We start from the raw sequence: 25387 nt of genomic DNA on the forward strand, positions 1-25387 counted from the left end.
AAGCTATATAGATATAGAAGCTTGGGGTTTGCATGGCATGAGGTTTTAAGACTGAATTCCTTACTAAATTCTGTGAAACTATTTTGAACTTGATTCTCTGAAAGTACATAAAATCTGTTAAGTTAATTTCTACAAATTTTACAATGAAATAAAAAAAAAATCATGGTAAAATACTAATGTTACATACTGAAAGGAATCACACACCACAATGCTTTAAGAAGTGAAACCCCATCACGCTTGCACTTATTCAGTATTTTTCATAAAACTATCATCAGTGTTCTCAGAAAGGGAACCAAGGCCTAATGGCTGATATTCAAAGAAAGTGCATCTCAACCTTCCATTAACATCACTGAACTGAATCAGTGATATATATGCTAAGACTTGAATGAGACTCACTCTCTCTCAAGAAAAATTACGAAGAAACCAAGACTTCCCCATCTTCAATTCTGAGCAGTATATTTCAAGTCCCTGACAGCAATAAAACAATAGCTGTAATTTCTTTCTCAAAAGCCTGTTATGCAAGCTAATTGTCCTAGTTATTACAACTTCCAGACAAGCGTTTCATGTTTTAAGCCATTTTCCATTTCAGAAAAGATTTGATTACGTACCATGAATTTTATCACAATGGTAGACAACCACTTTAATCAGTTTGCAGTTCTTAGTCACACTGAATGTCTACGATAGATCCCTTCATTTTACCTTTTGATAGAATAACATATTTCCACACAAGTGAAAATGAATCGGCAAGCAACAGAAAGCCAATACTGCTATTTATTAGCAGTATATAGAACCAATAATCACAATGTAGTTAGAAAGGGAGATGGTTTTTTCCCCTGCATCTCCTTAAAGCAGTACATTTCTGCAGCTTCATTGGCTTCTTCCCTCAACCCATACCGTTTTTTTTGGAGTTTGTCAGATGATCAAAGGTACTGCTTTGCTTATCTAGAGTTACGTGGCTGACTGGCTGACATATGCTGACTGGTCACTTGGGGGCTGACAAACAGAATACCTAACAGTTCAATTCTTGCTGCCTTTCCCTAAAGGAGACAATCAAGTAATGCCTTCTCTACCCATCTGCTATTTTTCACAAAGCTATAGGAAAGGAGCATCTGCCGAATGAAGTCATCACTGACTGAGAGATTCAAAAGCTACTAGAGGAAAGTACAGATAGAGGTAGACCAATTGCACAAATTGTATTTCCTTAGAAAAACTAGCTACAGAGATTTGTTGTCTCAAGATTAAGGCAGATTTCCCAATGGTGAACTAAGGTTGAATTTCCTTTCAGGAAGAGGCTATAGCATGGGTGAAAAAAAAAGGAAAAGCAGCTTGAACTGGATTATCTAAAAACAAAACAGAGCTTTGCATGCCCTGTGGAGAAAGAGACAGACTAAACAACAACAAAAATATACTGACAATTCTATTACTGAAGTACAGAGATTAGCTTGGCTCCAGACCTTCAAAATATAAAACAGCATATAAACACAAATAGTACAACAAGGAACACTCAGAACTAGACAAACCATAATTTTAGTCTTCATTGCTGTCCAAGGATATTTTTAAAATTCACCTGAATTAACAAATAGCCTAAAATAAGCCAAAACCCCCTTAAAACTCTATATCAAGTTTAATGTTGTATTTACATAGTAAACAGCATCATCATTAGCATTTCTGTAGTACCTGTGAACCAACCTTAACATAACTGTGTGCCATGTTGGGAAAAAGCTATTTTTTCCAAACCTTGAGCACAGTACAATATAAGTGACTAGTCATGAGAGTGGATTATGCAGATACAAGAAACACTGTGCTAAGACCAGTGTGGTTACTCTTGGAAGCTTAATTTTAAACTCCTCTCTGCACCACTTTTGACAGAAGTTCAACAGCTGATTAGCTGACAGCACATAGAAACCATCTTCACTGATGAAGTCAATTTGAGGTTTTATTCAGGCTCAATGATGATGTGGAGCAATACCTGCTCTGAAATACTGCCTTTTTCTCCTCATGGATTTATATATGGAGCAGATACTCCCAGAATAAACCACAGGGCTTCTTTTAAAGGACTGGCTTAGTAGCACACAATACAAGCAGCATACAAGCATACTTTCCAGCATACAATCCAAGTGCAGCTCACATCAAACATTAATGGGTTGCATCTAAAGGACAGAACAGGAAAGCTGATGCTCGTAAACAACTACCTCAGACATTCCTCATAGGCATGAGTCTGATAAAGCAGATTCTGCAGAGCTTGTAATCACTATGGAGCATGGGAAAGACCCAGCCTAACACATCCTATGCTATCAGACTCATCAGACAAGCTGCAAATTAATGCCACTATCTAATGTTCTTGATTCAGATGCTTCCTCTTCCACCCCAATTATACTTACCATGCTGACTTATACATATGAGCCCATATGAAACTAAGACACATTACTGAATATTGCAGACAATCCTAAGATGGGTGGAAGGGGTGGGTATTGTACCGGCTTTGGGCCGCATGGGATATTCTTTCAACAAAATAGGAATCCTGCCAACCCACTGCTCCACAAGCCTAATAGAAGAAGGAATATGAAGTTTCCTCTCCTTTCTCCAAACCATGTGGACAAAGCCATCTTTTATATATGAAACCATCAGCTCCTTGCTGGAAAGAGAATCAAAAAATTTTAATGGACAGCATAAGGCTAGACAGGCATTTTATTCCAGAACTCATCAATGCATAGCTAACTACCTTTTATGAATCAAAAGAACAGAATTACTATAGTGAGCTATGGAAACTTGACTCCATTATCTACGAAATTATTTCATCTCCCTTCTTAGCCAGTTAATGCCCAAGATTTAATTACTTCAGTATAACCAGCAGTCTTTCTAGACAGTCAACAGAAGCACAGAGGTTATAAAAGAGTAGAAAAATACTAATAATAGGAGCTACGACACTCAGGACACCCCCCCCACACCGAATTAAAATAATTGCTAAATGAAAAATTACACAAATACTATCATTATCTGTCACGAACTCCTGAGCGATCCAACTGATTCCATTCTTCACTTCTCTCCCCAATTTGTTTCTAGCACTGTATTTACCCAAATGGAAGAAAAGGCTTTTTGTCCAAGTATTTTAATTTGCTCATCAATTTAATTTAGTCATCATTATGACTGCAGGAGGAGAAGCCCCCTAGTGACAAAGGAGCACAAGTATGCCCAGAACAGCTCAAAGTAGTCCAAAGTAGGACCGTGAAAGAGTTTTATTGAAAATATTAGTAACTATGAAACAAAGTAATGAAAATACTGCATAAAACCCCACTACTTGACAAGATTAAATACATAATTATGTCATACTAGTTTATGACATTCTATTTATATTTTTAAATAAGCTTTAAAAAGGTCCTAGCAATGAGATCCTTCTAAATCTTGAGATGATTAAAAAAAAAACAAAACCAACACTAATAGGTGGCGAGCGTTTCCGAGACAAATTTTGCTCACAATGAAGTGAGGATCTCACTCATCCACAGCTGAAAATGAAAGCATGGACTTGAATTCAACACTGGAGGAACACATCTCCAGAGCAGAGTCCAACATTTATTATCTAATTGCTAATATGGTCCTGCATTATGACAGACATTGTAACAGTAGAGATATTTAATTTATCACCCTATTTCTAAAAACATTGTTTGTTTGTGGTTTCCTTTATTTCTTTGGTTACCTAAACCCAACAGACCCTGCTGCATGGTGGGTTCTAAATACAGGTAAGAGAAGGTTCATTTCCTCTGTGCCCTTTCACGTAGGCTAATTCCTCTTGATTCTCCCTTTGCTCACATCTCTTTTTTGCACAGCAGACTAGATGCCCTAGCTTATACAACATTCTGTTAAAGGCAAACAAAAGTCTAGGAGCATTTCTACGTGCCCTCCAGCATTACCTGTATATACTTTCCACTTATTCTGCAGATTAGGAGGAGGTTTTTTACTTTCTGTTTGTGGAGTACCTAGTTTAACAGAGTGTTTGGGGCTTCAAGTAATGCTAAAGGCCTGCAACATGGCAAGCCTTTTAAACTCTGTATATCCTTTTTGTTCATTTTTCCCTTCTGTTGCTAAAGGGTTATGCAAACGCCTCCTTTAACAAGTAAGCATTGCCTAGCATTATTTTCAATATTACCCACAATTATCAACCTTAAAACACAAGCAGTCTTAATGACACAAGTTATTTCTGCCAGATCATAAAAAAACTATTCCAAACAACCGTGATAACTGAATCCAGAAGCATCTTCCTTCTGAGTCAGAAAGAAGCTTGCCTGCATTCTTACGGGTTATTTTCTTCTCCTTGTATACAAAACACCCAAGCAGCAGATAAAAACTGCATATACACTATGCAACAAGAGAAACTTATACCAAAAACTAAAGAAAAATTTAAAACTTTCAGTTGAGGAACATTCAGATTTCTGGCCAGAATCTGGGGTCTCTACTCACACTAAACACCCTATTTTCACCCAGCAATCAGATTGAAATGTAAATACATTCCTTAAAATGGAATAATTAAGAGCAGAAAGAGATGCCAGAAACTTAGGAGAATGATGCAATACGTAAGTGACAAAACCCATATATCCTCATTGCTAGTATATTCAAGAGTACTGTCATAGTTCCAGGCCAACTCTATTAACTTTAGTAAATGCAAAGATGCCCTATTAGGCATAGTAAAGGTATAGTGTAGGTTTGTAAACAGAAATATTTAAGGCATCTGGCAATAATACAGGCCATATAGTGACTTACAGTGTTAGAACGTATTGTAGACAAAAACAAACAGCTAGCACACATAATTCCACTAACACAAAGAAGCAACAAATGCACATATTAGACCGATATCAGTGTTCCATGATGCAAAGGTGGACCTCTCACTGCCTCTATCACACAGTATCTTTGCAGAATAGAACATCCTTTTTCTAAGAGAATCAGTATTCAGCTGGAAATCAGCTTGCTACTTAATGTACGTAATTACTGTCTAGTGTGCAAGTTAAAGAACTGGGTGTACCTAACACAAGTAACCACAAGCATTTTTATTATAATGATATTCCTGCAGATAGTCTATGTAAGCCATCTATTTAAATCCTGAAGTAAGGTAATCCCACACTATGACAAAATAAGAAAGGAAGAGAACACTAAGTGCCAGCAGAATATAGAATATAACTAATATCCCCATAATAAAACTAATCCGGCAACTGAAAACTAATTCTAAATGCAGCAAGATTAAGATTTCAGATACAACAAGATAGTAGAATAACATGCTCTCTTTGCCTTAAAAAAAGAGCAAAGTCAGAATAGCTCGTAATCTTTCACATATTCAATACATCAAGGTATTAGGATTCCTTTTTTTTTTTTTAATCAGAATGAGTTCCAAGTTTTTACATATTGTCATTCATAGATTGAAAACAAATATTGTGCTGCCTTCTTTTCAAGCATCCCACAACTGGAGATGAGATTTGCAATTTTAAAGCACCTAAATGCCGCAACAGACTTCAATAACAGTTTATAACAAAGTAATAACTTGTGATCCTTTTATCCTTAGCAGAAGTTGAAATCATATTACCACAAAATCAGTAAGAGTTTTGTTACCAAGTTCTGAACATAAATTTAAACATTGCTCCTTCTGCTTATTAGGGACAATCTCATCATGCAAATTAACACATAGTAGATCTCAGGCCTCTCCCAGCCAACAAGACATTTACTCAAGTACCTTCAGTTTGGGAAATGGAGCATGTTACACGATGTGAAAGAACACCAGATGGGAAAAGTTCAGCACAAAATGTTGACTATTTGCACTGAAGCTGATAGAGCAAGTTGATCGCAAATCTCTCCAATAAAATGTTCCACTTAGCTCAGCTCCTTCTTGGCCTATAACATCTCTTAAAAAGGGATCCTGGTAAGTAAAAGACAGAAGACAGAGATTGCACAAGCATCTTGCAGAGAAAGGGAAAAATTAATCTTAAGATTCCATAAATTAAAAACATTTTTAAAAAATCCTTAGAATCACTGGCAGTAAAACACAATAGCAATGGTAAGTAAAGCAATATAGCTGCTATTTCAAATTTCCTATTTCACACTGTAATGCTCATTCAGAGATTAAGCAGGCATTTAGCATAAAGAAGTCATTACCACTCCAGCAAGTTTTTATCCTGCAAGGAGCAGATGTAGGTGGCACAGAACCTGTATTACACAACTGAAATGATCCACGATAGTTTAATGCCAGCAGCATTGGTGCATCACCTGTGCCTCAGTTCCCAAGTATTAACTGTCTTCTCTATTTTGAGTCTACAGCTGAACAACATATGGCTATAACCTGTAAAAACTGTGAAAGTGCAGAATGAATACATACTATAGTGAGAAGAACACGTGTTGTTTTTTCTTATTGTTTGCTTCCTATAGGCACAGGTACAGTTTATTTATGGCACATCACTTACATAGATTTAAGGAAAAAAAAAAATTTGTTGAGGTGCCAAGTCATAAACTGCTTTGCATATTTATTCTAACATTTGGGATGCAGGTGCAAATCTATTCAGAAGCTAGTTAATGCTTTTTTTTTTTTTTAGTCTGTGTGATAAATACTGAACTGGGCTCCATTTTGCCCCTATTGCCCACAGATTTATCCACTATATATACACATTATCACACAAATACGATCGGTCACAATAGCATATCCTGTCCTCTAACAAACCAATGATAGCTAGGTAACGTACAGGCTCCAAAGTGTTGCATGCAAGGAACAAAATTCCTAACAGTATACCAGCATGATGATGGCAGAAAAAACTGCAGTAAACAGAAATAGTGAAGAAACAGAAAAGATTCAGAGAAGCTTCTCGGTAGATTATGTATGGCTTATTTTCCCTGTAACTCAGCTGCATGGAAGTTTTTCCTTCATATTAGCAAAAGATTTATAATACACAAAAGTTTTATTATATGAACAAGAACCATATTCTTCAAACACTGCCAAATTTGAGTCTCAAGAGGCAGCTTGACATTAATCATCTGTTCAATACTACATAAGTTTCAGACCCTCTCTTACCAGTTTTTCCACTTCTATTTTCCCAGTATTTTACATTCCTAATACCGTGGTTTTCCACAAAATAGTACTTTATTTTTTTGATACGATCATTGGTATAGCTGACTTGCTATTAAATGCCTAAATAAAAGTTAAGAGGTTTTTTTTCTTCACCTGGTATCCCTCTATTCTTTCATTCACAGGAACAGTTACAGCAATAAGAGGTTAATCTTTCAGAAAGTCGTAAGATCAATAGTTACTTCCTAAATATAAACAATTTCATTAAATGTTAACCTTAAAGACTACTAAAACCAAGACCAGATCTGGGTAGGAATGACTAAGTTGTGGAAGGTGAAACTGACCACACAATTGCTACAAAAAACCTGAATGACAAAAAGAGAAAAGTACAAATATCTTTGCTATTAAATTGTAAAAAGTGGAAAACTAGGAGAAACTAAAAATGATCCTGTTTTAAGCAAAACAGAAGAATCCAGATAAACCGTGTAAAACAAGAAAAACTCCCCCGACATTCAGTAGTTAAAACTACGGACAGATAGCATCTATTTTTAGAAAAAACACCCATTTCTTAATAAAACTTGTCCTTCCTGATGGGGAACCAAGCTGCTCTCCAAATCATATTGCACATGGAGACCTGAAGAACACTGGTTTAGAAAATTGGTCTGCTGTCATTTGTTGACAAGAAAAGGTTGAGAACTGACATTAGAAACAGTTCTAGCAAAATAAGAATAAATTCCCACCCTAACAAGGTGTAAGAGGTAAGACTCATTTTCAAAATTGTGTTGTTCTCCTCTGCAACATGCCAAAAGAAACAGGTTTTCTATCTTTTTTGCAATGCTTTTACTCAACATTAATACTAGAAGAGACGGCTTGCTGACTACCAAAACAAAGTCTAAGAGGAGAAAAAACTGTTGTCTCTAAATACCTCAGGAGAAAAGAAAAGAAAAAAAATTAAACAATTTAAGCCAAGTGACAACGAGAGCACAAGAACAAAACGGTAAAATGCCTATCAATACTTTTTCAAAAATTACTTTAACCTAATGATCCAGTTCTGAAGTAATTCTTCAGCAAGAGTAGCAGGAATGTACAATCCTAAGTAGTTTTAAGCTGCCTGAAAGAGTTACAAGAGCATTTACATAACAGCATTTTAAATAAAGCAACAGACAAGACCCACATAGGTTTCTTCTAGTCCAATAAAGCTGTCTTGAGTTTCAGGTAAGTTTTGTCTTAGTTTTATACGGAAGTAACTGAAAGTATAAAGTCCTTCCCGCCGAAGAGGGATGCATAACCACAGTTCAAACGTCTAGGTAACCATTAATGGAACTAGTAAGAAGGAACACTGGTACAGGCCTACAAATTAGTTTAAACACACAATAAAAACATATAAGCAAAGAATTTAGAAGGACTGCATCGTGAGGACGACCTTTTTGCTGACATTTTCAGCTCTAATAAAATTATGACTTAAAGAAAAGGTATAAAGTTTTCAGACAAAATTTAAGGAGAGACTAGAATCTTTTAACTGATCTTTTTGAAGTGCAAGACAGCACATTCTTCTAAATTCTGAGATGGTTGTGCAGCTCTCCATGGCAACCCAGGATGCATGCACCCTGCAGCCTGCTGGCAAGAATCTAACAGGAACAGCACATTAGGCTGAAAAAGCTCCTAAAGCAGAAGAAAGGACACAACTTCAAGGTGGGGTACAATTTCTGTCTTTGCAGTTAGGTCAATAAAGGGATAAAGAAGAATTCCTGATTAACTACGCTCCTCTGTTCAAAAACTGAATAAGCAAAAGAAGGGGAAGAACTAGACTAGCAAAGGCTACAGTCTAGTGGATAAATAAGACTAGGTATGGTATAATTTGAGTTTAGATATGCCACAACATAATGTCTAACTCAAAGTCTTGAAGAGTTTAGAGCTTGTTCCCTGTATACTTCACTCTTTACAGTATGTTTGCAGGTCTTTTGGTTCCTGTTATATTAATAGCCTGCTTCATTCCCCCTTCAAATTTTATTCACTATTTATCATCCTTATCTATCTTGTTAAGCACAGCACACCTGATTAAAGATACCTGATGTAATGCCTTTTTGCTACTAACTCGCTTGAGAGAAACAAGGGTGATCTCTCAGCGATACACAACCGATAACGGCTGGCTGGATAAGTACGCCTTGCTTTTGTTTCCAAAGAAGTGAGGCCGACGACCGCCAGAAGTACCACTTCAAGTCAAAATACCGGACTTCAGACACAAACAGCAGCCTTCCAAAGCTGACTATACGGTAAGTTTATTCGCCAACACATCAGGCCGCTCAAAGACGGCTCTGCGATAAAGGCCGCTGCAGCCTTGCGAAGCCGGGACCGGAGAAGCTGGCGGTGCCGCCGGAGCCGCCTGACCGCGGCGCGGCAGCAGGTGCTGACAGGCGGCGGTGGCGGGACCCGGCGGTCCCACCGGGGCCAGGCGGCCCCGCGCGACACGGCGGCTGCCGCCGCAAAGGCCCCCTTCGTGGCATCCAGCGCTCGCCGCGGCGCCCGCGACGCGACCCCCGCCCCAGCCGCCGCCGGCTTCGCGGCGAGCGACTGGGCCTCCCGGCGCCCCTTCCCGCCCGGGGCCGCGCCTCACCTGGGTGCCGGCGCGGCCGCGGGCTGAGGGACGGGCGCACCCCCGGTGCCGGAGCAGCTCCCACAGCGATCGCCGCAGCGCGGAGCGCGGGGCGGCGCCCGCCCACGCGCAGCCGCTCTTCGAACCCACCAATCCCCGCGCGCCCGCCCTCCCCGCCGGCGCCGCCCTCCCCCCACAGGCCAAGGGGCCAACGGCTCGCCGCCGCCGGGGTCTGCGCACGCTCCGCCCCGCCGCCGGAAAGCCGCATCATTCATACGGACCAATGGGGAAGGAGGGAGGGGCTGGCCCAGGTGGCGGGCGGGGCACCTCCCTGAGGGGCGGGGCGGGCCAAGGCGGGAGCCGCGCAGCCGCCACAGCACCTGCCCGCCGTTCGCGCCGCTCCCCCTCGCCCGGCGGGGAACGGTGCCTCCCGCCCCGCCCGGGGGCACGGCCCGCCCGGCTGTACCGGCAGCCCGCTCGGGTGTAAGCGGACACCGGCGTGTAAGCGGACACCGCGGCAGCGCCGCTCCCGCCGCACACCTGGCGGGCCCTGTAACGCCACCCGCACGGCTGCGCGGACCAGCGCTCGTTCGCGTTCCGAGAGGTGTGTAACTCCAGTTGATCCCAAACCCGCCTCAGCAAAACACAGTTCCTCGGAAGGAGGAGTTTTAATGAAAGCAGCAGCGGCTGGGCCGCTGCAGCACAACTTCTCTTCCCCAGAGAACGAAAAAGCACAGCCGCGCAGCTATACTATCGCTTATAGGAAGCTGATGCTGTAAGTTCGGTTCTTTCTGCTTATAGTGACTGCAGATAAGGTGAAACGATGTGTTTCATGAAGCTGACAGGACTGTACATTACTTCAATATCATATTAATTCATTGCATTTTATCTGATGAAATAGGGTGAGAAATAAATTGCAAAAAGCGCAGTGATTTTTCTGTGGTGCAGAAGCTGAAGAAATGTTTTATGGTGGGGAGGTAAAGTGTGAGAAATTGTATTTTATTACTTTTTTTTTTAACTGAAGCTGAATTCTAGTACCACTGCTACCAAGTTTTGTCTATAATATTACAGAGGGATTAGTGAGCAAGGACAGTTCAATTCTCCTTTTCCCTGACACTTTTGGCATTAATTCTTTCTATTTCCTCTAGTAGTTAATCTAGACTTACACTACTGTAAATATGAAAACATCCATGTCAGGGGGATGGTTCTAAAAAACCTACAGTAGGTACAAGACACAAGTAGATCTTATTCTCAAATGTATTTAAGTATAAAATAATTATTACTCATACATTACAGATTTTCATCCATGCAATAATAAGCTCTATGCAAAATTGCAGAAGCAATGGTGTTTATATTCTACATAAACTGGATATGGAGACTACAAAAAAGTGCAAACCAGACTGGATGAAAACCCAAATGAACAGTTCATTTTCAGATGAATTAGGCTGTATCACAGATGCAACTGATGAGGAACAAGATGACTTACCTTATGATGGAGATGTAGGAATAACCTGTAAATACAATAGTAATTCAGATAATTTGAGTGACTGTACTTGTACAAAAGATATTTCTGGTATTTTAAAATTAGCCTGTTCTGAAGATAACAAAAACATAAAAGCAACAGCAAATTATGAAACTCATCCACAGCCTGACGAATTCTCCAGTCACCATAGAGATGCCATAGGGACAACAGGAATTTCAGTTGAAAAGCCTGGAAGTGAAGCTTCCTTTAAGAAGGAATTACCAGTTGGTAGTTTTAGCAAACCAGATAGCAAAGAACATCTCACTCACTCAAAAATGTCCAGCGTCCTTTTGCGTCATTTTTCTAAGGGAGGGTTAATAAGCACATGCCAGTTAATTGAATGTGAGACAATACCAGAAACATCCTTTACTGAAAGTATCGATGAAACTGTGAACAAACCTGAGCCTTCAGAACATGTTGAAGGCCCTTTAGTGCATCAACAATGGGCAACTAACTTTGAAGAACGTCACTTAGAAAAGCACAAGGAAGTAAACACTGGTGATAAAAATCAAAATTTGCTAAATGAAAATATATGCATTTCAAAGAAACCTATTTCTTCTACTGATAAGTGTGGGTACAGACAAGAAAATTCACAATTGATTAATGAGAATGAAGATACACACATCTTTCAAAACATGAAAGAAGAGCGTACCCTGTTTAAGAAAACAGTTTCACCTCATGAGCTCAAATATGGCCAAGGTCAAGCTCACTATTGCCTTCCTGACTTCTCCAAAGTTGCTTCAGAAGTTAAAGTACCAAAAAGAAGTGACAATGTTAACTCAGTTCCTACAATTGAAAGAGCAAAATCCTTCCCTATTTTGCTAAGTAAATCAGTAATTGTGAACAACATTCTAGAAAATAAGAACTATTTCAATTCTGCTGAAGTAGAGAATCAAGAAGAAATGAGCATTCCAGAACTGTTGCAACAGCTAGAGGTAATTAAGATGTTTTAAGAAATTCTTACTACTTGGTAGAGAGTGGTTTACCATAAGAAGATACTCTGTGTCCAGTAAAATCTAACATGACTAGTTCATGCAGGCAGTCTATAGGTGTCAGCAAGTATATCACTTTAGTCAACATTGCTTTCACAAATAAAATTCTGTAGTACTGAATTTGTATGGACTTTTCATTACCAAATATTTAATGATACTCTGGAGTATTATTTGCGATTATAAAGCATCCTATCAAATCATTAGGAAATTTACTATAAATTGTTATTTCTAGTATTATATGTAAATATTCAAATTCACCTAAAGTACTTTAAAGTTTTTCTTAAAAATATATTTTTATACTGTGCCTCTGTTTATTTTAAAGACATCTTTTTTCACATCTTAACACTCTTCAACTATTTCTATTGGTATTTATTGACAAGTCAATTCTTTTTAAAGGACTTGTTTGACAACAATATTTCTCTTATTGTCGTAAATTTCTTTTAAAGTTTGTCAGTAATTAGATGATCACTTCTCAATTTCATGCCCTGCCATCGAGTTCACTCAGAGCTAGACAGATGCTTAAGTCAGTTCCTAGATTTATACCTTAGTAAATCATTCGAGATGTAACAAGTTTTAATAGTTTTCCCTATTATTTCCTGGCTGCAAACAAGATGCTGACACAGCATGCTGACACCCAGAATCCTATTGACCATCTGAGATTGAATCCTAAGGTAAATCTCTCAAATTAGATTTTTTTTTTTTTTTTAATTCATTCTCCTTTATCTCTAGGACTATGAATATTCCCAAAAACTATTTTGTCACCTGAATATTGTACTTCCCATTTATACAAATCCTCTTTAGATTTTTTACAACATGAAGTTGAAGTATTGAAGTATTTATACAATGAGACACTATACATATATCAAACTATAAACACAAAAAATTATATGGTATTGTTATAATAAACATTTCATTAATATTAATAAGTTGTCCTATGTATTTTGAGTTATTTCTGAATTTTTTATGTCCACAAGTATTCTTATACATTGTTTCTATAACCAAAGTTCTCATTTTAACAGGTTCTTCCTCAGTCAGATTTTCCAAATCCCAGCATTGCCATTTACTCAGGAGACACTGGGACATCCTCTGGAGTCTTTACATTACATGCTCCTATCCCTATACAATCTACAAATGGTTTGTCTGAAGCAAGTAAATAAAATTACAGTAACTATGCGAGTGACTATGTAATTTGATAGCACTTTTGGGTAGGAATTCCAATTGATTGATCTTATCTTGTATTATGTAGGATTACAGTGTGGAACAACAGCATCAGCATTACCAGCAGCTGGTACAGCAGAAGCACACTGTCTACATCCTTCTAATTTACTGCCAGAACTAACACTAGGGGAACAGATGTCTCAGATACTAAAGGATCAGACAGATCAACTGATAAAGAAAGTAAAGAGCTCTGTTTCAATATATACTTTGCACTGATGCTCAAATTCTATATTCATTTGGCATAGTCATTTTTAAAAATCCCAAATAAAAGTCTAATATTTTGTCTTGAAGGTAGAAGACTTCTCTAAGCATATGACCCAGGAGACATTCCTTTTACAAGACAACTATCTGGTAAATTAATTTATGTATTTCCAGTTATCTGAAATGCACTTAAAACAGCTGTAGACTCACCATTTTCCAGCAAGATACTCCATGTTTTCTTCAAACAGACGTTTAAAAATACTCTTTTTCTCAATCTCAGACTGAAATTATGAGTTTAAGAGGCAAAAATGAAGGTGTTCAGTGGGTGGCTGAATTCTTAAATCTGTTTTAAGGATTACAACTCAAAACTATTAGTGAGAGGCCTTAAGTTGCCATATAAGGTATGAATTTTGACATGTAGGGTATCAGTTTAGAAGTCATGGTTTAATATTTTACTTGTACATAATAGAGCACAGAGTACTAGGTGGACATACAAGATGCAGTCCTGTTCCAATTCAGAACAGTACCAAAATTCTTACCAACATCACCACAAATAACATCTGGCTTACATAGCCTAAGTAGCTATCACTATGGCTTGCTAAATGATAATGACATTTGCGATTGAATTATTTCTTATTGGTGAAGGCATTAAATCAATTGAAAAGATACCTTCATGCCTTGGAAAGGAATTACTTAACAGCCAGAGAAGAGCACCGTAATTTACAGCTGCAGAACTACAAGGACGAGTCTATCAGCGTTGGAGAGTTTGATCCTGACAGGTTAGAAGATCGGTGCTAAGCAGTACATGAGTATATTTTCCATATTTTGAGTGTCTTACAACCATTACTTTATTTACCTATTAGAATTTGTCCGAACCGAAAACATTATCTTAATGTTCTATGTGGTAAGCTAGAAGTGATTTCGCCTAAATTCATCTTGGGCTTTACATATCCTAGTTATAATTAGGATATCTAATTGATTAATTCAAGTACTGAAAAGGGACTCTGAACTCCATTAATTTTATTTTTTTCCTATGGGACATGTACTGCAATGCCCAATATGGTTATTACAGTAAGAAATGAAATATCAGTTTATACAGGTTTCACTAACTGTGTATTGCAATTGGGTTTAGAAAGGTGGAAGGGGAAATATTTAGACTTGGCATGCTGCTTGAAGACATTCAGGAACAAACAGATGACAGCAAACGCAACTGGTCGTCTTTGTTTACTTCCTATGAATCCACCCATTCATCATATTCTCTTTGTGAGGTAACTCAGTGAGTTTTAGTATTTAGAGGTGACAGTTACGCTGTTTTACTGATGCAAGTCTCAAGAACCTCAGTGTGGTTGTACTATTGTATGTTCTCCTCTAATAAAAGCATGACGCTTTTAGATAGAATCTTACTTCAATGTTTTTTTCATGAAATATTAACTTCCTGTTTCATTAATTATAACAGAAACCTAAGTATAAAAACACAGCTACACTGAATATTCTTAATCCCAGCTTCAAAAGCATTTATTTCAGAGTAAGAAAATATAAGCAGCTACTTTAACTTTCACAAAGCTGTCTTTGTTTTGGGGAATTAATCACTATCATTTAGCTGGAAGAAATATTACTACTTTTGTCCAAGATTCTTAAACTGCAGAATTACTAGAAGACCAAACATTATTGTGCTACAGAAAATTGAGTTTACTGCTAAGTATGGTAATATTTTGTCCTGGAGCTTAAGTGCACAAAAAAAAAAAATCTTACAGCCTTCTACAAATGTAGAGATAAGCATCACCAAATGCTTTCATAGTCAATGTTTTAGAAAACATTTTTCTTCGAATCCCAAGTTAGAGACACTCAGAAAATGCTGGCTGGTAGAAGTCATGTACTTGCAATGCAATGACCACATACTACATATATCTACATATATCTATGCTATGGTTACTTTGTACAGAGCTCAGTAGTTTCAAGCGTGGCTGATCCTCCAGAAAGAAGACGTATTGAAACTGCATTTCTTCACAAGAACCATGAGGGAAAAGAGAGTCAGACAACTGATGTAATCCCGCAGACAAATCAATTTTCTTTAGAAGGCAACAAGTGCAATCTTTGTCTTCACATGTAAGTGAAAACTTTTAAACAGCTATTGAAGTTTTTATAAAAAATTACCTAAAATTATTTGCTGAATATAGAAAATTGGGATGTCTGGAATCTCTGAAAGCAATGTGAATGCTTCCAGAATAAAACTTTTACAGAATTCTATAACTACATACCCAAGAATTCCTTCCAGCCTGGCATTCCTACCTTCTGGGTCTTACGGACCTCAAAGTATTTCCTGAAGCCAAAACACTACCATCAGTTTCACTAGGAGTTAAATCATACCTCTGTATAAAATTCATTGCAACCACACAAATTCAGGATGTGAATGACTAGTCAAAGTACAGTGCCAGTAAAAAAATTATTTGCCAATATTTGTGTAGTATTTTTAATTAAACAAGAAAAAGGAGGGATGCAGATATTTACGTAATTAGCCATCAACACTTTGTGAAACAATTCTAGATACCATCTCTGCCCTCCTGGGGAGTATTTCATAGGTGTTAATGATCTCAATGAGATTAGAAAAATAAAATAAATGGTTTCCCCTTAACCAATTAAGGTTACAAAAGAGAGCTGAATCAACTTCCAGAAGAGAAACAGAGCCTCTGGGAAAAGGAGGTCTGCTAGCAAACAAGCTTTCTTCCAACATAATGGTATGAAATCTGTTTCCATATTCACTTTTTTTTAAATTTAGATTATCTTACTCAGCTTTGAGATCACACAACATTTTTCTCTTCAGTTTTTGCACAGCATGATGGCTCAGCTTTTGAGATACTACAGCATATCATAACATTGCTGAATTGGTTTCCAAAGGAGAAATTTAAGGACACTCAAACATTTTTAAAAATCTGTGATAAAGTTTGCTTCTCTCAGGAAAGACTTAACTGTGTTTACTAGCCTGCCTTTATTATTTGTTCAGAGAGCAAAAACCTACAAGCAATTGCTTGCCTACAAAAATATTTAATTTTAAGGCATTAAGAGAAATTAATGTATACTAATCCTTCTCAAAGCAACATGAAAACCTGTCTTGAATTCCGACTTCACAGATGAAAAAGGGCTCATATTTTGTCCAGTCTGCTCTACAGTTAGAATTGTAAATAGATAAATCAAATTGTAGAGTTGATGGCAACTAAAAGCAATATAGAAGCGATATGCAAATGATGCCACTGTTAACACTATCCTGTTTGATACATAATAGTTACACAGTAATATAAACAATCATATATAAATTTGTTTTGCCTTCTGGGTGCAACAGAGAGTGCTTTCACCTGAGGAAAAATACGCTGCTGAAGGTCTTGCATCCCATAGTCAGGGTACATTAAGTCAAAAATTTAATGCTGATGAAGAAAGTATGAAAGGGTAAGTGTATTACCTATTTTGGCTAGTCATAGACATGGTTTTCTACAGCTAAGTGAACAGATACATCATGTACACTGATAAGTCTCTATACTGGACTCTGCATGAAACACTGAATAATGTCTTTAATACATATAAATGAGAGGATGATGTGTTTTCAAGTTTATCACCAGTTAATCACATAAGGTATGTGATATACCAGATGATCAGAGAAATGGCAAAACTCCCATCAAATTAAAGAGAGGATTATATTCTTATTACTAAGTAGCCCATCTCAGTGGACCAGTATAAGGTTTATGGTGCTTAAATGGCACAGAGTTATTTTAGTAGTGTATTAAGAGAAGCAGCTTTGTCTTTGTTCTCTATTCAGCGATGCATGTCAGCATCCCGAATTGGGATGATTGCAAAGTGCTCAGCAATGAAAAATATTTGAAGTTACCGTGGTCATGAACTCCTCTGGTAGGCCTGGAAGGAGAGCATATTGATATATCTGCATATATTTCAAGTGTAAGGGTCAATCTGTAAAGTTTCACTTACAGAAACGTCAGCATGATAAAATAATTCTACATGGGTTATTTTGGAGTTTGAAATGTTGGCAAATGAAATCTCTATCCAAAGCTAGATCTTATAATACATGCAGCGTAGAACACAATAATATTCATCTAAATATGCTCTCAGATTATTTTACAGAGTAGATGTGAATATTTATCTAGTAAAATTCAGCTAGCTTCCATTTTTTCCCCCTGTCATTTAAAGAAAGTTAGGTCAATCTTCTGATCATTATTTTCATGAATAGTTGGAAAATTTTCCAAATAAATATGATACCGTATGCCCTAAGTTGAAAATACATGTCAAATAACGCAAACAAGGAACTTTGTTCTTGTTCTGTCAGAAGGTACATCCCAAATATTCCTCTAATTATCTAAAGGCAGTAAAATGAAAGCCTTAAATGCTCAAAGTTACTCAGTTACTAAGAAACTGTATCATCCTTACCATTGATAATATTTTGATGCAGTGTATGTGAACACATATGTAAATACATAGGATTTCATACTACTTTGCTATTCAAAGATGCGATTATCAAGACCTCTACTTTTAAGCATTTTTAACAGCTCTGGTAAGTCAGGGTCCTTTTGTCAGAATGTGTCCTTTAAAGGGGTCATTATTTCGCAATTGGTTAATTTTTAATTTAAGCTTCTACTTACCACCTTTTCAGATAATTGATACAGGCAGAGTTCCTTCTATGAGTAAATCTGATTTCTCCTCAACTAAGAAGTGGTCAAACATTAATATAATATGCTTATAAGGGTCATCATAAAAGTATTAAGATACAAATAATATATCATTGTTTTCATGCTCAAAGAAATATAAACATCCAGGAAAGGAAGACTGGAACATGTTCACTCTTCATTCAGAGAAAACCAACTGATTTATCAGATACCAACCTGAGTAAGTAGCGATGCCATACAAAGGTCAGAATTGTGCTTATACCTACTATTGAATCATGTTAAGAAATACCTTCCTGTCACATCTCAGCAGCATGAAACTTGTTTTGTAGTTTTAACAGATGTTAATGCTTAGCACAGCACAAGACACTAAGAATAAAAGGAGACTAAAGAGGACACCAAGTCAAATTCACTGTGGCAGTCTCAGTGACAGACCAAGAGGCAATAGACAAGCTGTAACAGAATTTCCAGTTAGATATGAGCAAAAGAGTTTTAACTCAGGGTCTAGTCAAACATTGAAATGGTCTGCCCTAGAGAGGCTGTGGCATCTCCATCCTCACAGATATTCAAAACTCAACTGGACAGGGTCCTAAGCAACTTCATTTAAGTTAGTCCTGCTTTGAGAGGGGATTGGGCCAGACGATCTCCAGAAGTCCTATCAAACCTGAATTACTCTATAATTCTAATTCATCTTTTTAGATAAGTTTCCAAATACTACTACTACTAACATTTTCAAAAGCATAACAGTGCACACAATGCTCTGATTTTGCTTTTTCTCCTTATCATGTGCATTTATTTCATGTCCTAGAAGGAGATTCCAAACTTGGTGACTGAAACATTTTGTATCAGTACTTCCACTTTTAGTTTTTGGATTCAACTTTCTTATTCTGCATGAAAACAAAGGAAAAAAGTTTTCCTAAATCTTTGATCCATTCAGGGTTGACAGACTGGAAATATTCTCCTCCTTAGTGCAGCTCCTAATAATACAACTTCACTGAATCCAAACTAGGAGCCCACACAGGCTACTGTGAGCTAGTTAAGTCAGCTGTCAAGTCATCCAAGACTCTAGCTCTTGGAGGTTCACTGAGAATCTGTCAGCATTTGTTTCTCTTAGGGCATCCCAATTTTATCTTTCCACTGCAGAATACTCTGAAGCTGTTAGTACCCAGCAACTAAAAAAGAATAGCATGAGCTGTCCTGGATTCAGTTTTAAGTCTGAATATGTAAGTTACTCTTACCTTTGGTCTACCTTTTGTCCTTGGCTTCTCTGTGATATCCTTTCACTTTAATGTAATACATTGGGGCCATTATTGTTAGTACTGGTTTGTGCAATAGCTAAAGCAGTGCCATACTAGATCCTCCCAAATTCTCTTGTCACATTCCTCTTAGGCTGCACTGTTTTCATAACACTTCAACTTGTAGGAATTTTAACCTTCAAAACAAGAACCTAAGGACAGGGAGATGGGAGAGCTTAATTTTTTTTTGAAAAACAATTCTGCAACTAGAAAAAAAACACCACCAAAAAAATCCTCCATTTGAGGCTTACAGTCAGGGCTGAAAGCCAATCTTTAAAGTTCAATCCCCACCTGTAAAATGGAGGAAAAAGTACTTCAAATTGTAGTAGTGTTAATGGTAGCGAAGGGCTCAGAAATTACGGTGCTGAAAGCCAAGTAATTACCTAGGTACACAGGCCAAAATTTCTAATATTTCAGACCTTTTTAATGTATTTTTGGGATTTTAGGCAGCAATTCAGAAGACATCTCAGCCTATGATTCTTACAATGATTCACAAAGCAAGGAACTTGTGAACTGTGAGACTGAAAGTTACAAAACATTCGATACAAGATTATGTGGAGAGAGAAAAGGTATAATGATTGCAAAAATATTGAAATCTACACAAAAATATTGGTTTTAGTGTTTGTTTTTCTAAACAACATGTCTTTGTTTTCAGGACCTAGATGCAGATGCCCTAGAGGAAGCAGAGATCAATTTAAACTCAGGAATTACCAAGAGTCTGTTCAGTCTTGTACCCTATGTAGAAATAAAAGTTCTGGTTTATCCTGTAAGTATGATGTGTTACTGAAATAATTACCAATCACAGGCTAGATTTTAAGGGGTGGAAAGCCGCACTGCACATATCAGGCCAAATTTTATTTAGTATAAGCAATCGGTAGCGCTGTAGCTAAGCAGTGGATGCGTATAGATCCTGTAGAGCAAGGTCAGCAAATCCAACTTTTACTCATCTGGCCAAGTTTAATCCCCGTGCACAACAGCTTTAACCTTCTCTGATTCTTTCTGAGAGGAGTCCCTTCCATATTTCATTTATGACAGGAATATCTCACTTTGCAGTGCTACATGGAAGAATATTAAAATTCAGCATTACTGTGCCAACTTTTTCAGTGCTAGCTGTTACGTAATATAGTGTAAACAAGTACTACAGAAAATTCCAGCTCTACACTCAAATTGTGTGACATGCAAAGTCAAGGAAAGCCTAATTTAAAAAAAACTAAAAAAAAAAAAATGTTGAAGATCAAGCTTTTGAAGTCACTTATCTCAGACTCCTCTCTCTATACTGTAGGAATAAATTGCATGCAGAAAAATATAAATTTTCAACAGTAGGAAGAAAGTATAAATTAGCTACTTCTCTATATAAGTACTGTAAAACTGTAAGTAGTATTCATGTAATTATTAGGATTATCCGAGTCTGATTATTCTACACTTTCTCCCTGCAGTCTTTCACTGTATAAAATTGAATATAAATCTGCATACCATTTGCCACAGAACTAAATTCAACAGCAAACCCAAAAAGGTTAATCTGTCCTCATTTACAAAAAGTCTTAAACATATTCAAGTTTTACTCAGCAGTGATAGTTACTTGATTTTTTTATTTATGCTAAATAGAGAAAGATGTTAAATACATAGAAATTTTTTTTTTTGCTTTCGTTTTAAACATGGCCTCAACAACTCCAGCTTATTCACAGAAGAGAATCTCCACTCAAAAGGCTCAAAAAAATAAACAGCCACATGAACTTGTAAACAGACTTTCTGAAAGGTAAGCCGTAGCAATAACTGTATGTAGTACAACAGAATATGCCATTGTTGAAGGATTCAGCATGGAAAAAACTCAGCAGTATCATAAGCAGGAGGAATGTTTTATCTTTTGTGGTGCATGCTGTATATTAGAATTTTACTCATTAGTGAAATTAAAATACTTACCCTAAGACCAAGTGTAAATAATTCTTAGAGTAGTTCTTCAATCTAATTTAATGAAGAGTAAACACCTGCCTTCTTTAGCCAACACATTTAGTAGTAAAAAAAAAAACCACCTCACTTTATTAAGAGGATGTTCCCATTCACAGATTCAAAAGCAGGTCTGTATTATTTAAGATGCAATTCTGTTTGCTACCAACTATTTCGTTATAAGTAACAGTCCTACTTTTAACTGTTGTTAACATTAAATTACACTGGGAGTCTGAGAAGTAAAGTGGATTCTTAACTGTAGCACAGACTAGACTGCAACTCAGACAAGTTTTGTTACCATATTTTTTGACAGCATTACTCAATAGCAGTAATTGCCTGGAAGTACAGCAGCTGCACTTGAGGATCAATGGCATAGACCACTCTGTAAGAGGAGGTTACAGCACCAAGAATGTGATGCTATTACGAGAGATTCCCTGACTCTGCATTCTGGAATGTTTTGTGTCTTACTGCAATACAGATGTAACAAATTATGATGGACTGTGTTTTACAATTAAATTAAAACTTCCACTCACTGTAAAATTAACTTGCAACTGAGTATGCTATCAAGGTGTATATATTTAATGCATAGTTCAGAAATTTTTTTGCTTACTAAAATTGTTTGTATTTTATTCTATATATCTTACCTTTAGGCAAAATTTTGAGGCTGCCAAAACCTCCTATTCAAGCACATATGATAAAATTATACTTTCACATCAATACTTACCCAGCAAGAAGTCTGCCCAAAGCAAATCTGCAATCAACATCAGAAACAGAAATGCCAATGATTCCAATACAAATGTAAGACTTTAGAGTGAAAATTAAAAGCCACACAACTATCTCGGGAAGAGTACATCCCCACGTCATGGCACTGTTGAACATCCCATTCTTAGCAAGCTGATTATTACAATCTAAGCATGTCTAGTCCATTTGAGGATAAGACAGGAGGGAGTTAAAAACCCAAGTATTTTAGCTTATGTATTAGTATATTACTTCATATGAGTATGTTACAGACTTTTTATGCAACTTAGTCCCTGTATAAATGGTGAAAGGGACAGAAAAGGAGCACTGGCTCTTACCTCTGGAATTATGTTTCATATACTGAAACAAAGAACGTCACCCTAGCGATACAAACCACTATCAAAACCAAAAGAAAACCTTAATACCACAAACATGCACCACACTGGGGCTCCTGCTTTAGAAAGGTGGAAATATCCCTCAGTTCAAAGGATTACACAATCAAAGAGAGAAATAAATAACAGATACTTCCAACTTGAATCCTGGAGCGGTCTATCACATGACTCAGAATTTTTACTTCTCAACATGTATTCAGAGTGAAAATCCTACACAGAACTTTAATTAAACATCACTTTCTATTCTATACCTATGTAAACATTTGCCTTCAGTATTAACAAGGCTATATTTTATTATTCCCAACAGATTTTGAGTTCTACTCTGGATCATGCTATACAGACAGCAAACAGTTTGAAGAAAGCTACAGAACGAATGGTACGAGCAGTTTCAGAAGATCTAGCTAAAGTTAAAAGAAAACAGCTTTAATTACCCAGTTTCAAATGCTATATTGTTTTGCTAGTTGATACTGAAGTGTCAGTACCTCTGCAAATATAAAATGATAAATACAAAGATCAGAAAGTCAGCTAGCTGACTTTGCCAGCTGTTCTGTAACTATCAGTACTAAACCAAACCAGAGTATATTGGTATTCCACATGTTTACACTCGGTCTCAGAACTGGAAAAAAATTAGTAATTCTACTGAAAGTCTTTAGTATGTTGGCTAATCCCCATTACTGCGTACAGCTACCTTCTCTAAGCATTCACTTAAGACAGCTTAATAAAAACTGGCTTAAACAAGCAAAGTTAACTTTTGGCTTTTGATTTCCCCCCACCCCCAAACAGGAGAATAAATCTCAGTCATTACTACATATATTTTTTTTCCCACACCTTAACAGCAGCTGCTTAGCACAAAGGGAAACAGCCTCTGCACCCAAGACATCTATAAGCATCATGCTAACATACCAAGTCATAGTTAACATTGGTAATTCTTTTGTTTTCAGAGTGCCCTACATTGAGAGTTGTTTGTTTTTAAGATACTTCCTTGCATGTCTCAGTAACTGAGTAATACCATTTGTTGTTTATGTATTCCTAACAATTAAATTGTCTGTTTCTTCAATGTGGTGTCCTTACCTTGTCAGATATATCTGGCTTTGAGATTTTAGCTGATGGTAAGTAGGAAAATTTTAAAATACTGTAGAAAAACAGCGGGCCAAGAAAAGTCCTCTATTATTTTCCTTCTGAAATCCATTTAACTGCAGTGATTAAAAGCAAGCAGACATTTAACAGCCTTCTATTATCAGGGATGCTATTCAGTGAAGCAATCCAAAGTATATAGGGACTGATGGAAATCAACTTAGAAGTGACAGTGCATTGCTTAAAAAGGACAGTCATTTTCAGGCAAACCTGAGTGGTTTCATCAGTTGACAGATACAGAGATAACCCATACTCTGTTCACGCAAGCAGCAATAGCTAAACTTGCTGCTGTGTACCACTGATTTACTAGCCTGAGTCAATGGCTTTTTTCAGGGCTTCTTCCACACTTCACAGCCAATACCATTAATCTTTCTTTTCGCCCTTAGGCTCTTACTGTATACACTTATAACTCGATTTGCCTCTGCTTGTTATCCGTGTTTTTGCTTTATTTAGCTTAAGACAACAGCACAGGATAGTGAAAGGCTCACTCCCCTGTACTAGGTTAATGTTTGGAATGTCCCTGTTATTACTTTGCAAATGAACTTAATAGTTGAAATAATTGCTGTAGGCTTCCTAGATCCAGTAAAAAAGATTAATCTCTTCCGTAGAAATCTTTCCACACCACAAGAACAGCCAGACCTTTTGTTTATTCTGGGTCACTGTCTGAACCTGCTGGCCTGGGCCTGACAGCAAATGCCTAAGAAAGAACATATTTAATAAGACAAGCACATAGTGACATTTCCTCAGAACATTCTCTGGCAAACTGAAAGCTCAGAGTCCTTCCAAATCAGCAGTAATATCTTTGTATTTAATAGCCGTATAAAGATTTTTCTCTCATGTATGTTGAGGTTTTTTCCCCTCATGTAACAATTTAAAGCATGTCATTACTGCATGATGTCTCAGATGCTAAAGGTCCTTTTGTTTTGAATTTCACAACTGCAAGTTTCACGTGTTACTTCACACACTGAATAGGAAGGTAACATGTCTGTCTCTTCAGTCTGCACACTAACATGATTTTTTCAAGGCTTCCATCTCATACTCTCCACCACCTTTTTTCCCCTTGATCAAGGATCCTATTCTAGCCATTCTTGACATGGAAATTGTTCCATACCTTTGATTTTCCTTAGTCATATCTGAATCTTGTCCAGATTTCCAGATTCAGCTTAAGAAATAAATTGCACTTGGAAATATATATCTTTATTATATAGGGTAATCAGACCAACATCTGTGCTTATGTGAATCTGGGCCCATGTGTACAGGCTACGTATCTATTTTAAGATGTATACTATGAAAACAGGAACTTTCAAAATTATAATATACCTTGTACATGTACTCTAAAATATTAGGTTTTGGGGGGAGACGTTTATCTTGATACAACTCTTTCCCGTTCTTGATAAAACAATTTTTGATCTAGAAAAAAGTAGCTAAGAAGATCCTTAGGAAAAAATAAACATCTTTACAAGAATTCCACCACGATGCTCCCCCCCCCCCAAGCTCCTGTAAGAAACCAGGAGCTGTTTTGGGCTACATATTGCTGGTAGATTTCTTATCTTAAAGCATCTCTATTAATCCACCTCTACAGTAACATTTGGCTTTGCCTTCTGGAAAAAGTGGGTGATAGATTCCAAAACTCAAAAGTCTTAGTCTTGTATTTATCA

The 25387-nt window shown here is 37.1% G+C and overlaps 2 protein-coding genes across 4 annotated transcripts in view; one reads left to right on the forward strand and one right to left on the reverse strand.

The window, feature by feature from the left end:
• The window catches only part of GPSM2 (G protein signaling modulator 2), a 31589-nt gene extending 21907 nt beyond the window's left edge, over positions 1-9682 (reverse strand). For 2 of the 3 annotated variants that reach the window (XM_050901358.1, XM_050901356.1), the window contains exon 1: positions 9651-9682. The gene's annotated coding sequence lies outside the window, so the exon portion shown is untranslated. The remainder of the gene's footprint in view (positions 1-9650) is intronic. The other variant, XM_050901357.1, reaches the window with a different exon arrangement.
• Positions 9683-10348: 666 nt separating this feature from the next.
• Positions 10349-23024, forward strand: AKNAD1 (AKNA domain containing 1). The gene is made up of 16 exons (XM_050900902.1): positions 10349-10404; positions 10926-12086; positions 13163-13292; positions 13390-13541; positions 13653-13712; positions 14208-14341; positions 14695-14830; positions 15505-15668; positions 16204-16297; positions 16900-17003; positions 18364-18449; positions 19968-20090; positions 20177-20287; positions 21196-21277; positions 22116-22263; positions 22903-23024. Exons 2-16 carry the CDS (start codon positions 10953-10955, stop codon positions 23020-23022), a joined length of 2778 nt encoding a protein of 925 aa, XP_050756859.1. The 5' UTR covers positions 10349-10404; positions 10926-10952; the 3' UTR covers positions 23023-23024.
• The last annotated feature ends 2363 nt before the right edge of the window (positions 23025-25387 follow it).

This window comes from Gymnogyps californianus, chromosome 8 (assembly GCF_018139145.2).
Source record: "Gymnogyps californianus isolate 813 chromosome 8, ASM1813914v2, whole genome shotgun sequence".
In the NCBI taxonomy this organism is placed as follows: Eukaryota; Metazoa; Chordata; class Aves; order Accipitriformes; family Cathartidae; genus Gymnogyps; species Gymnogyps californianus.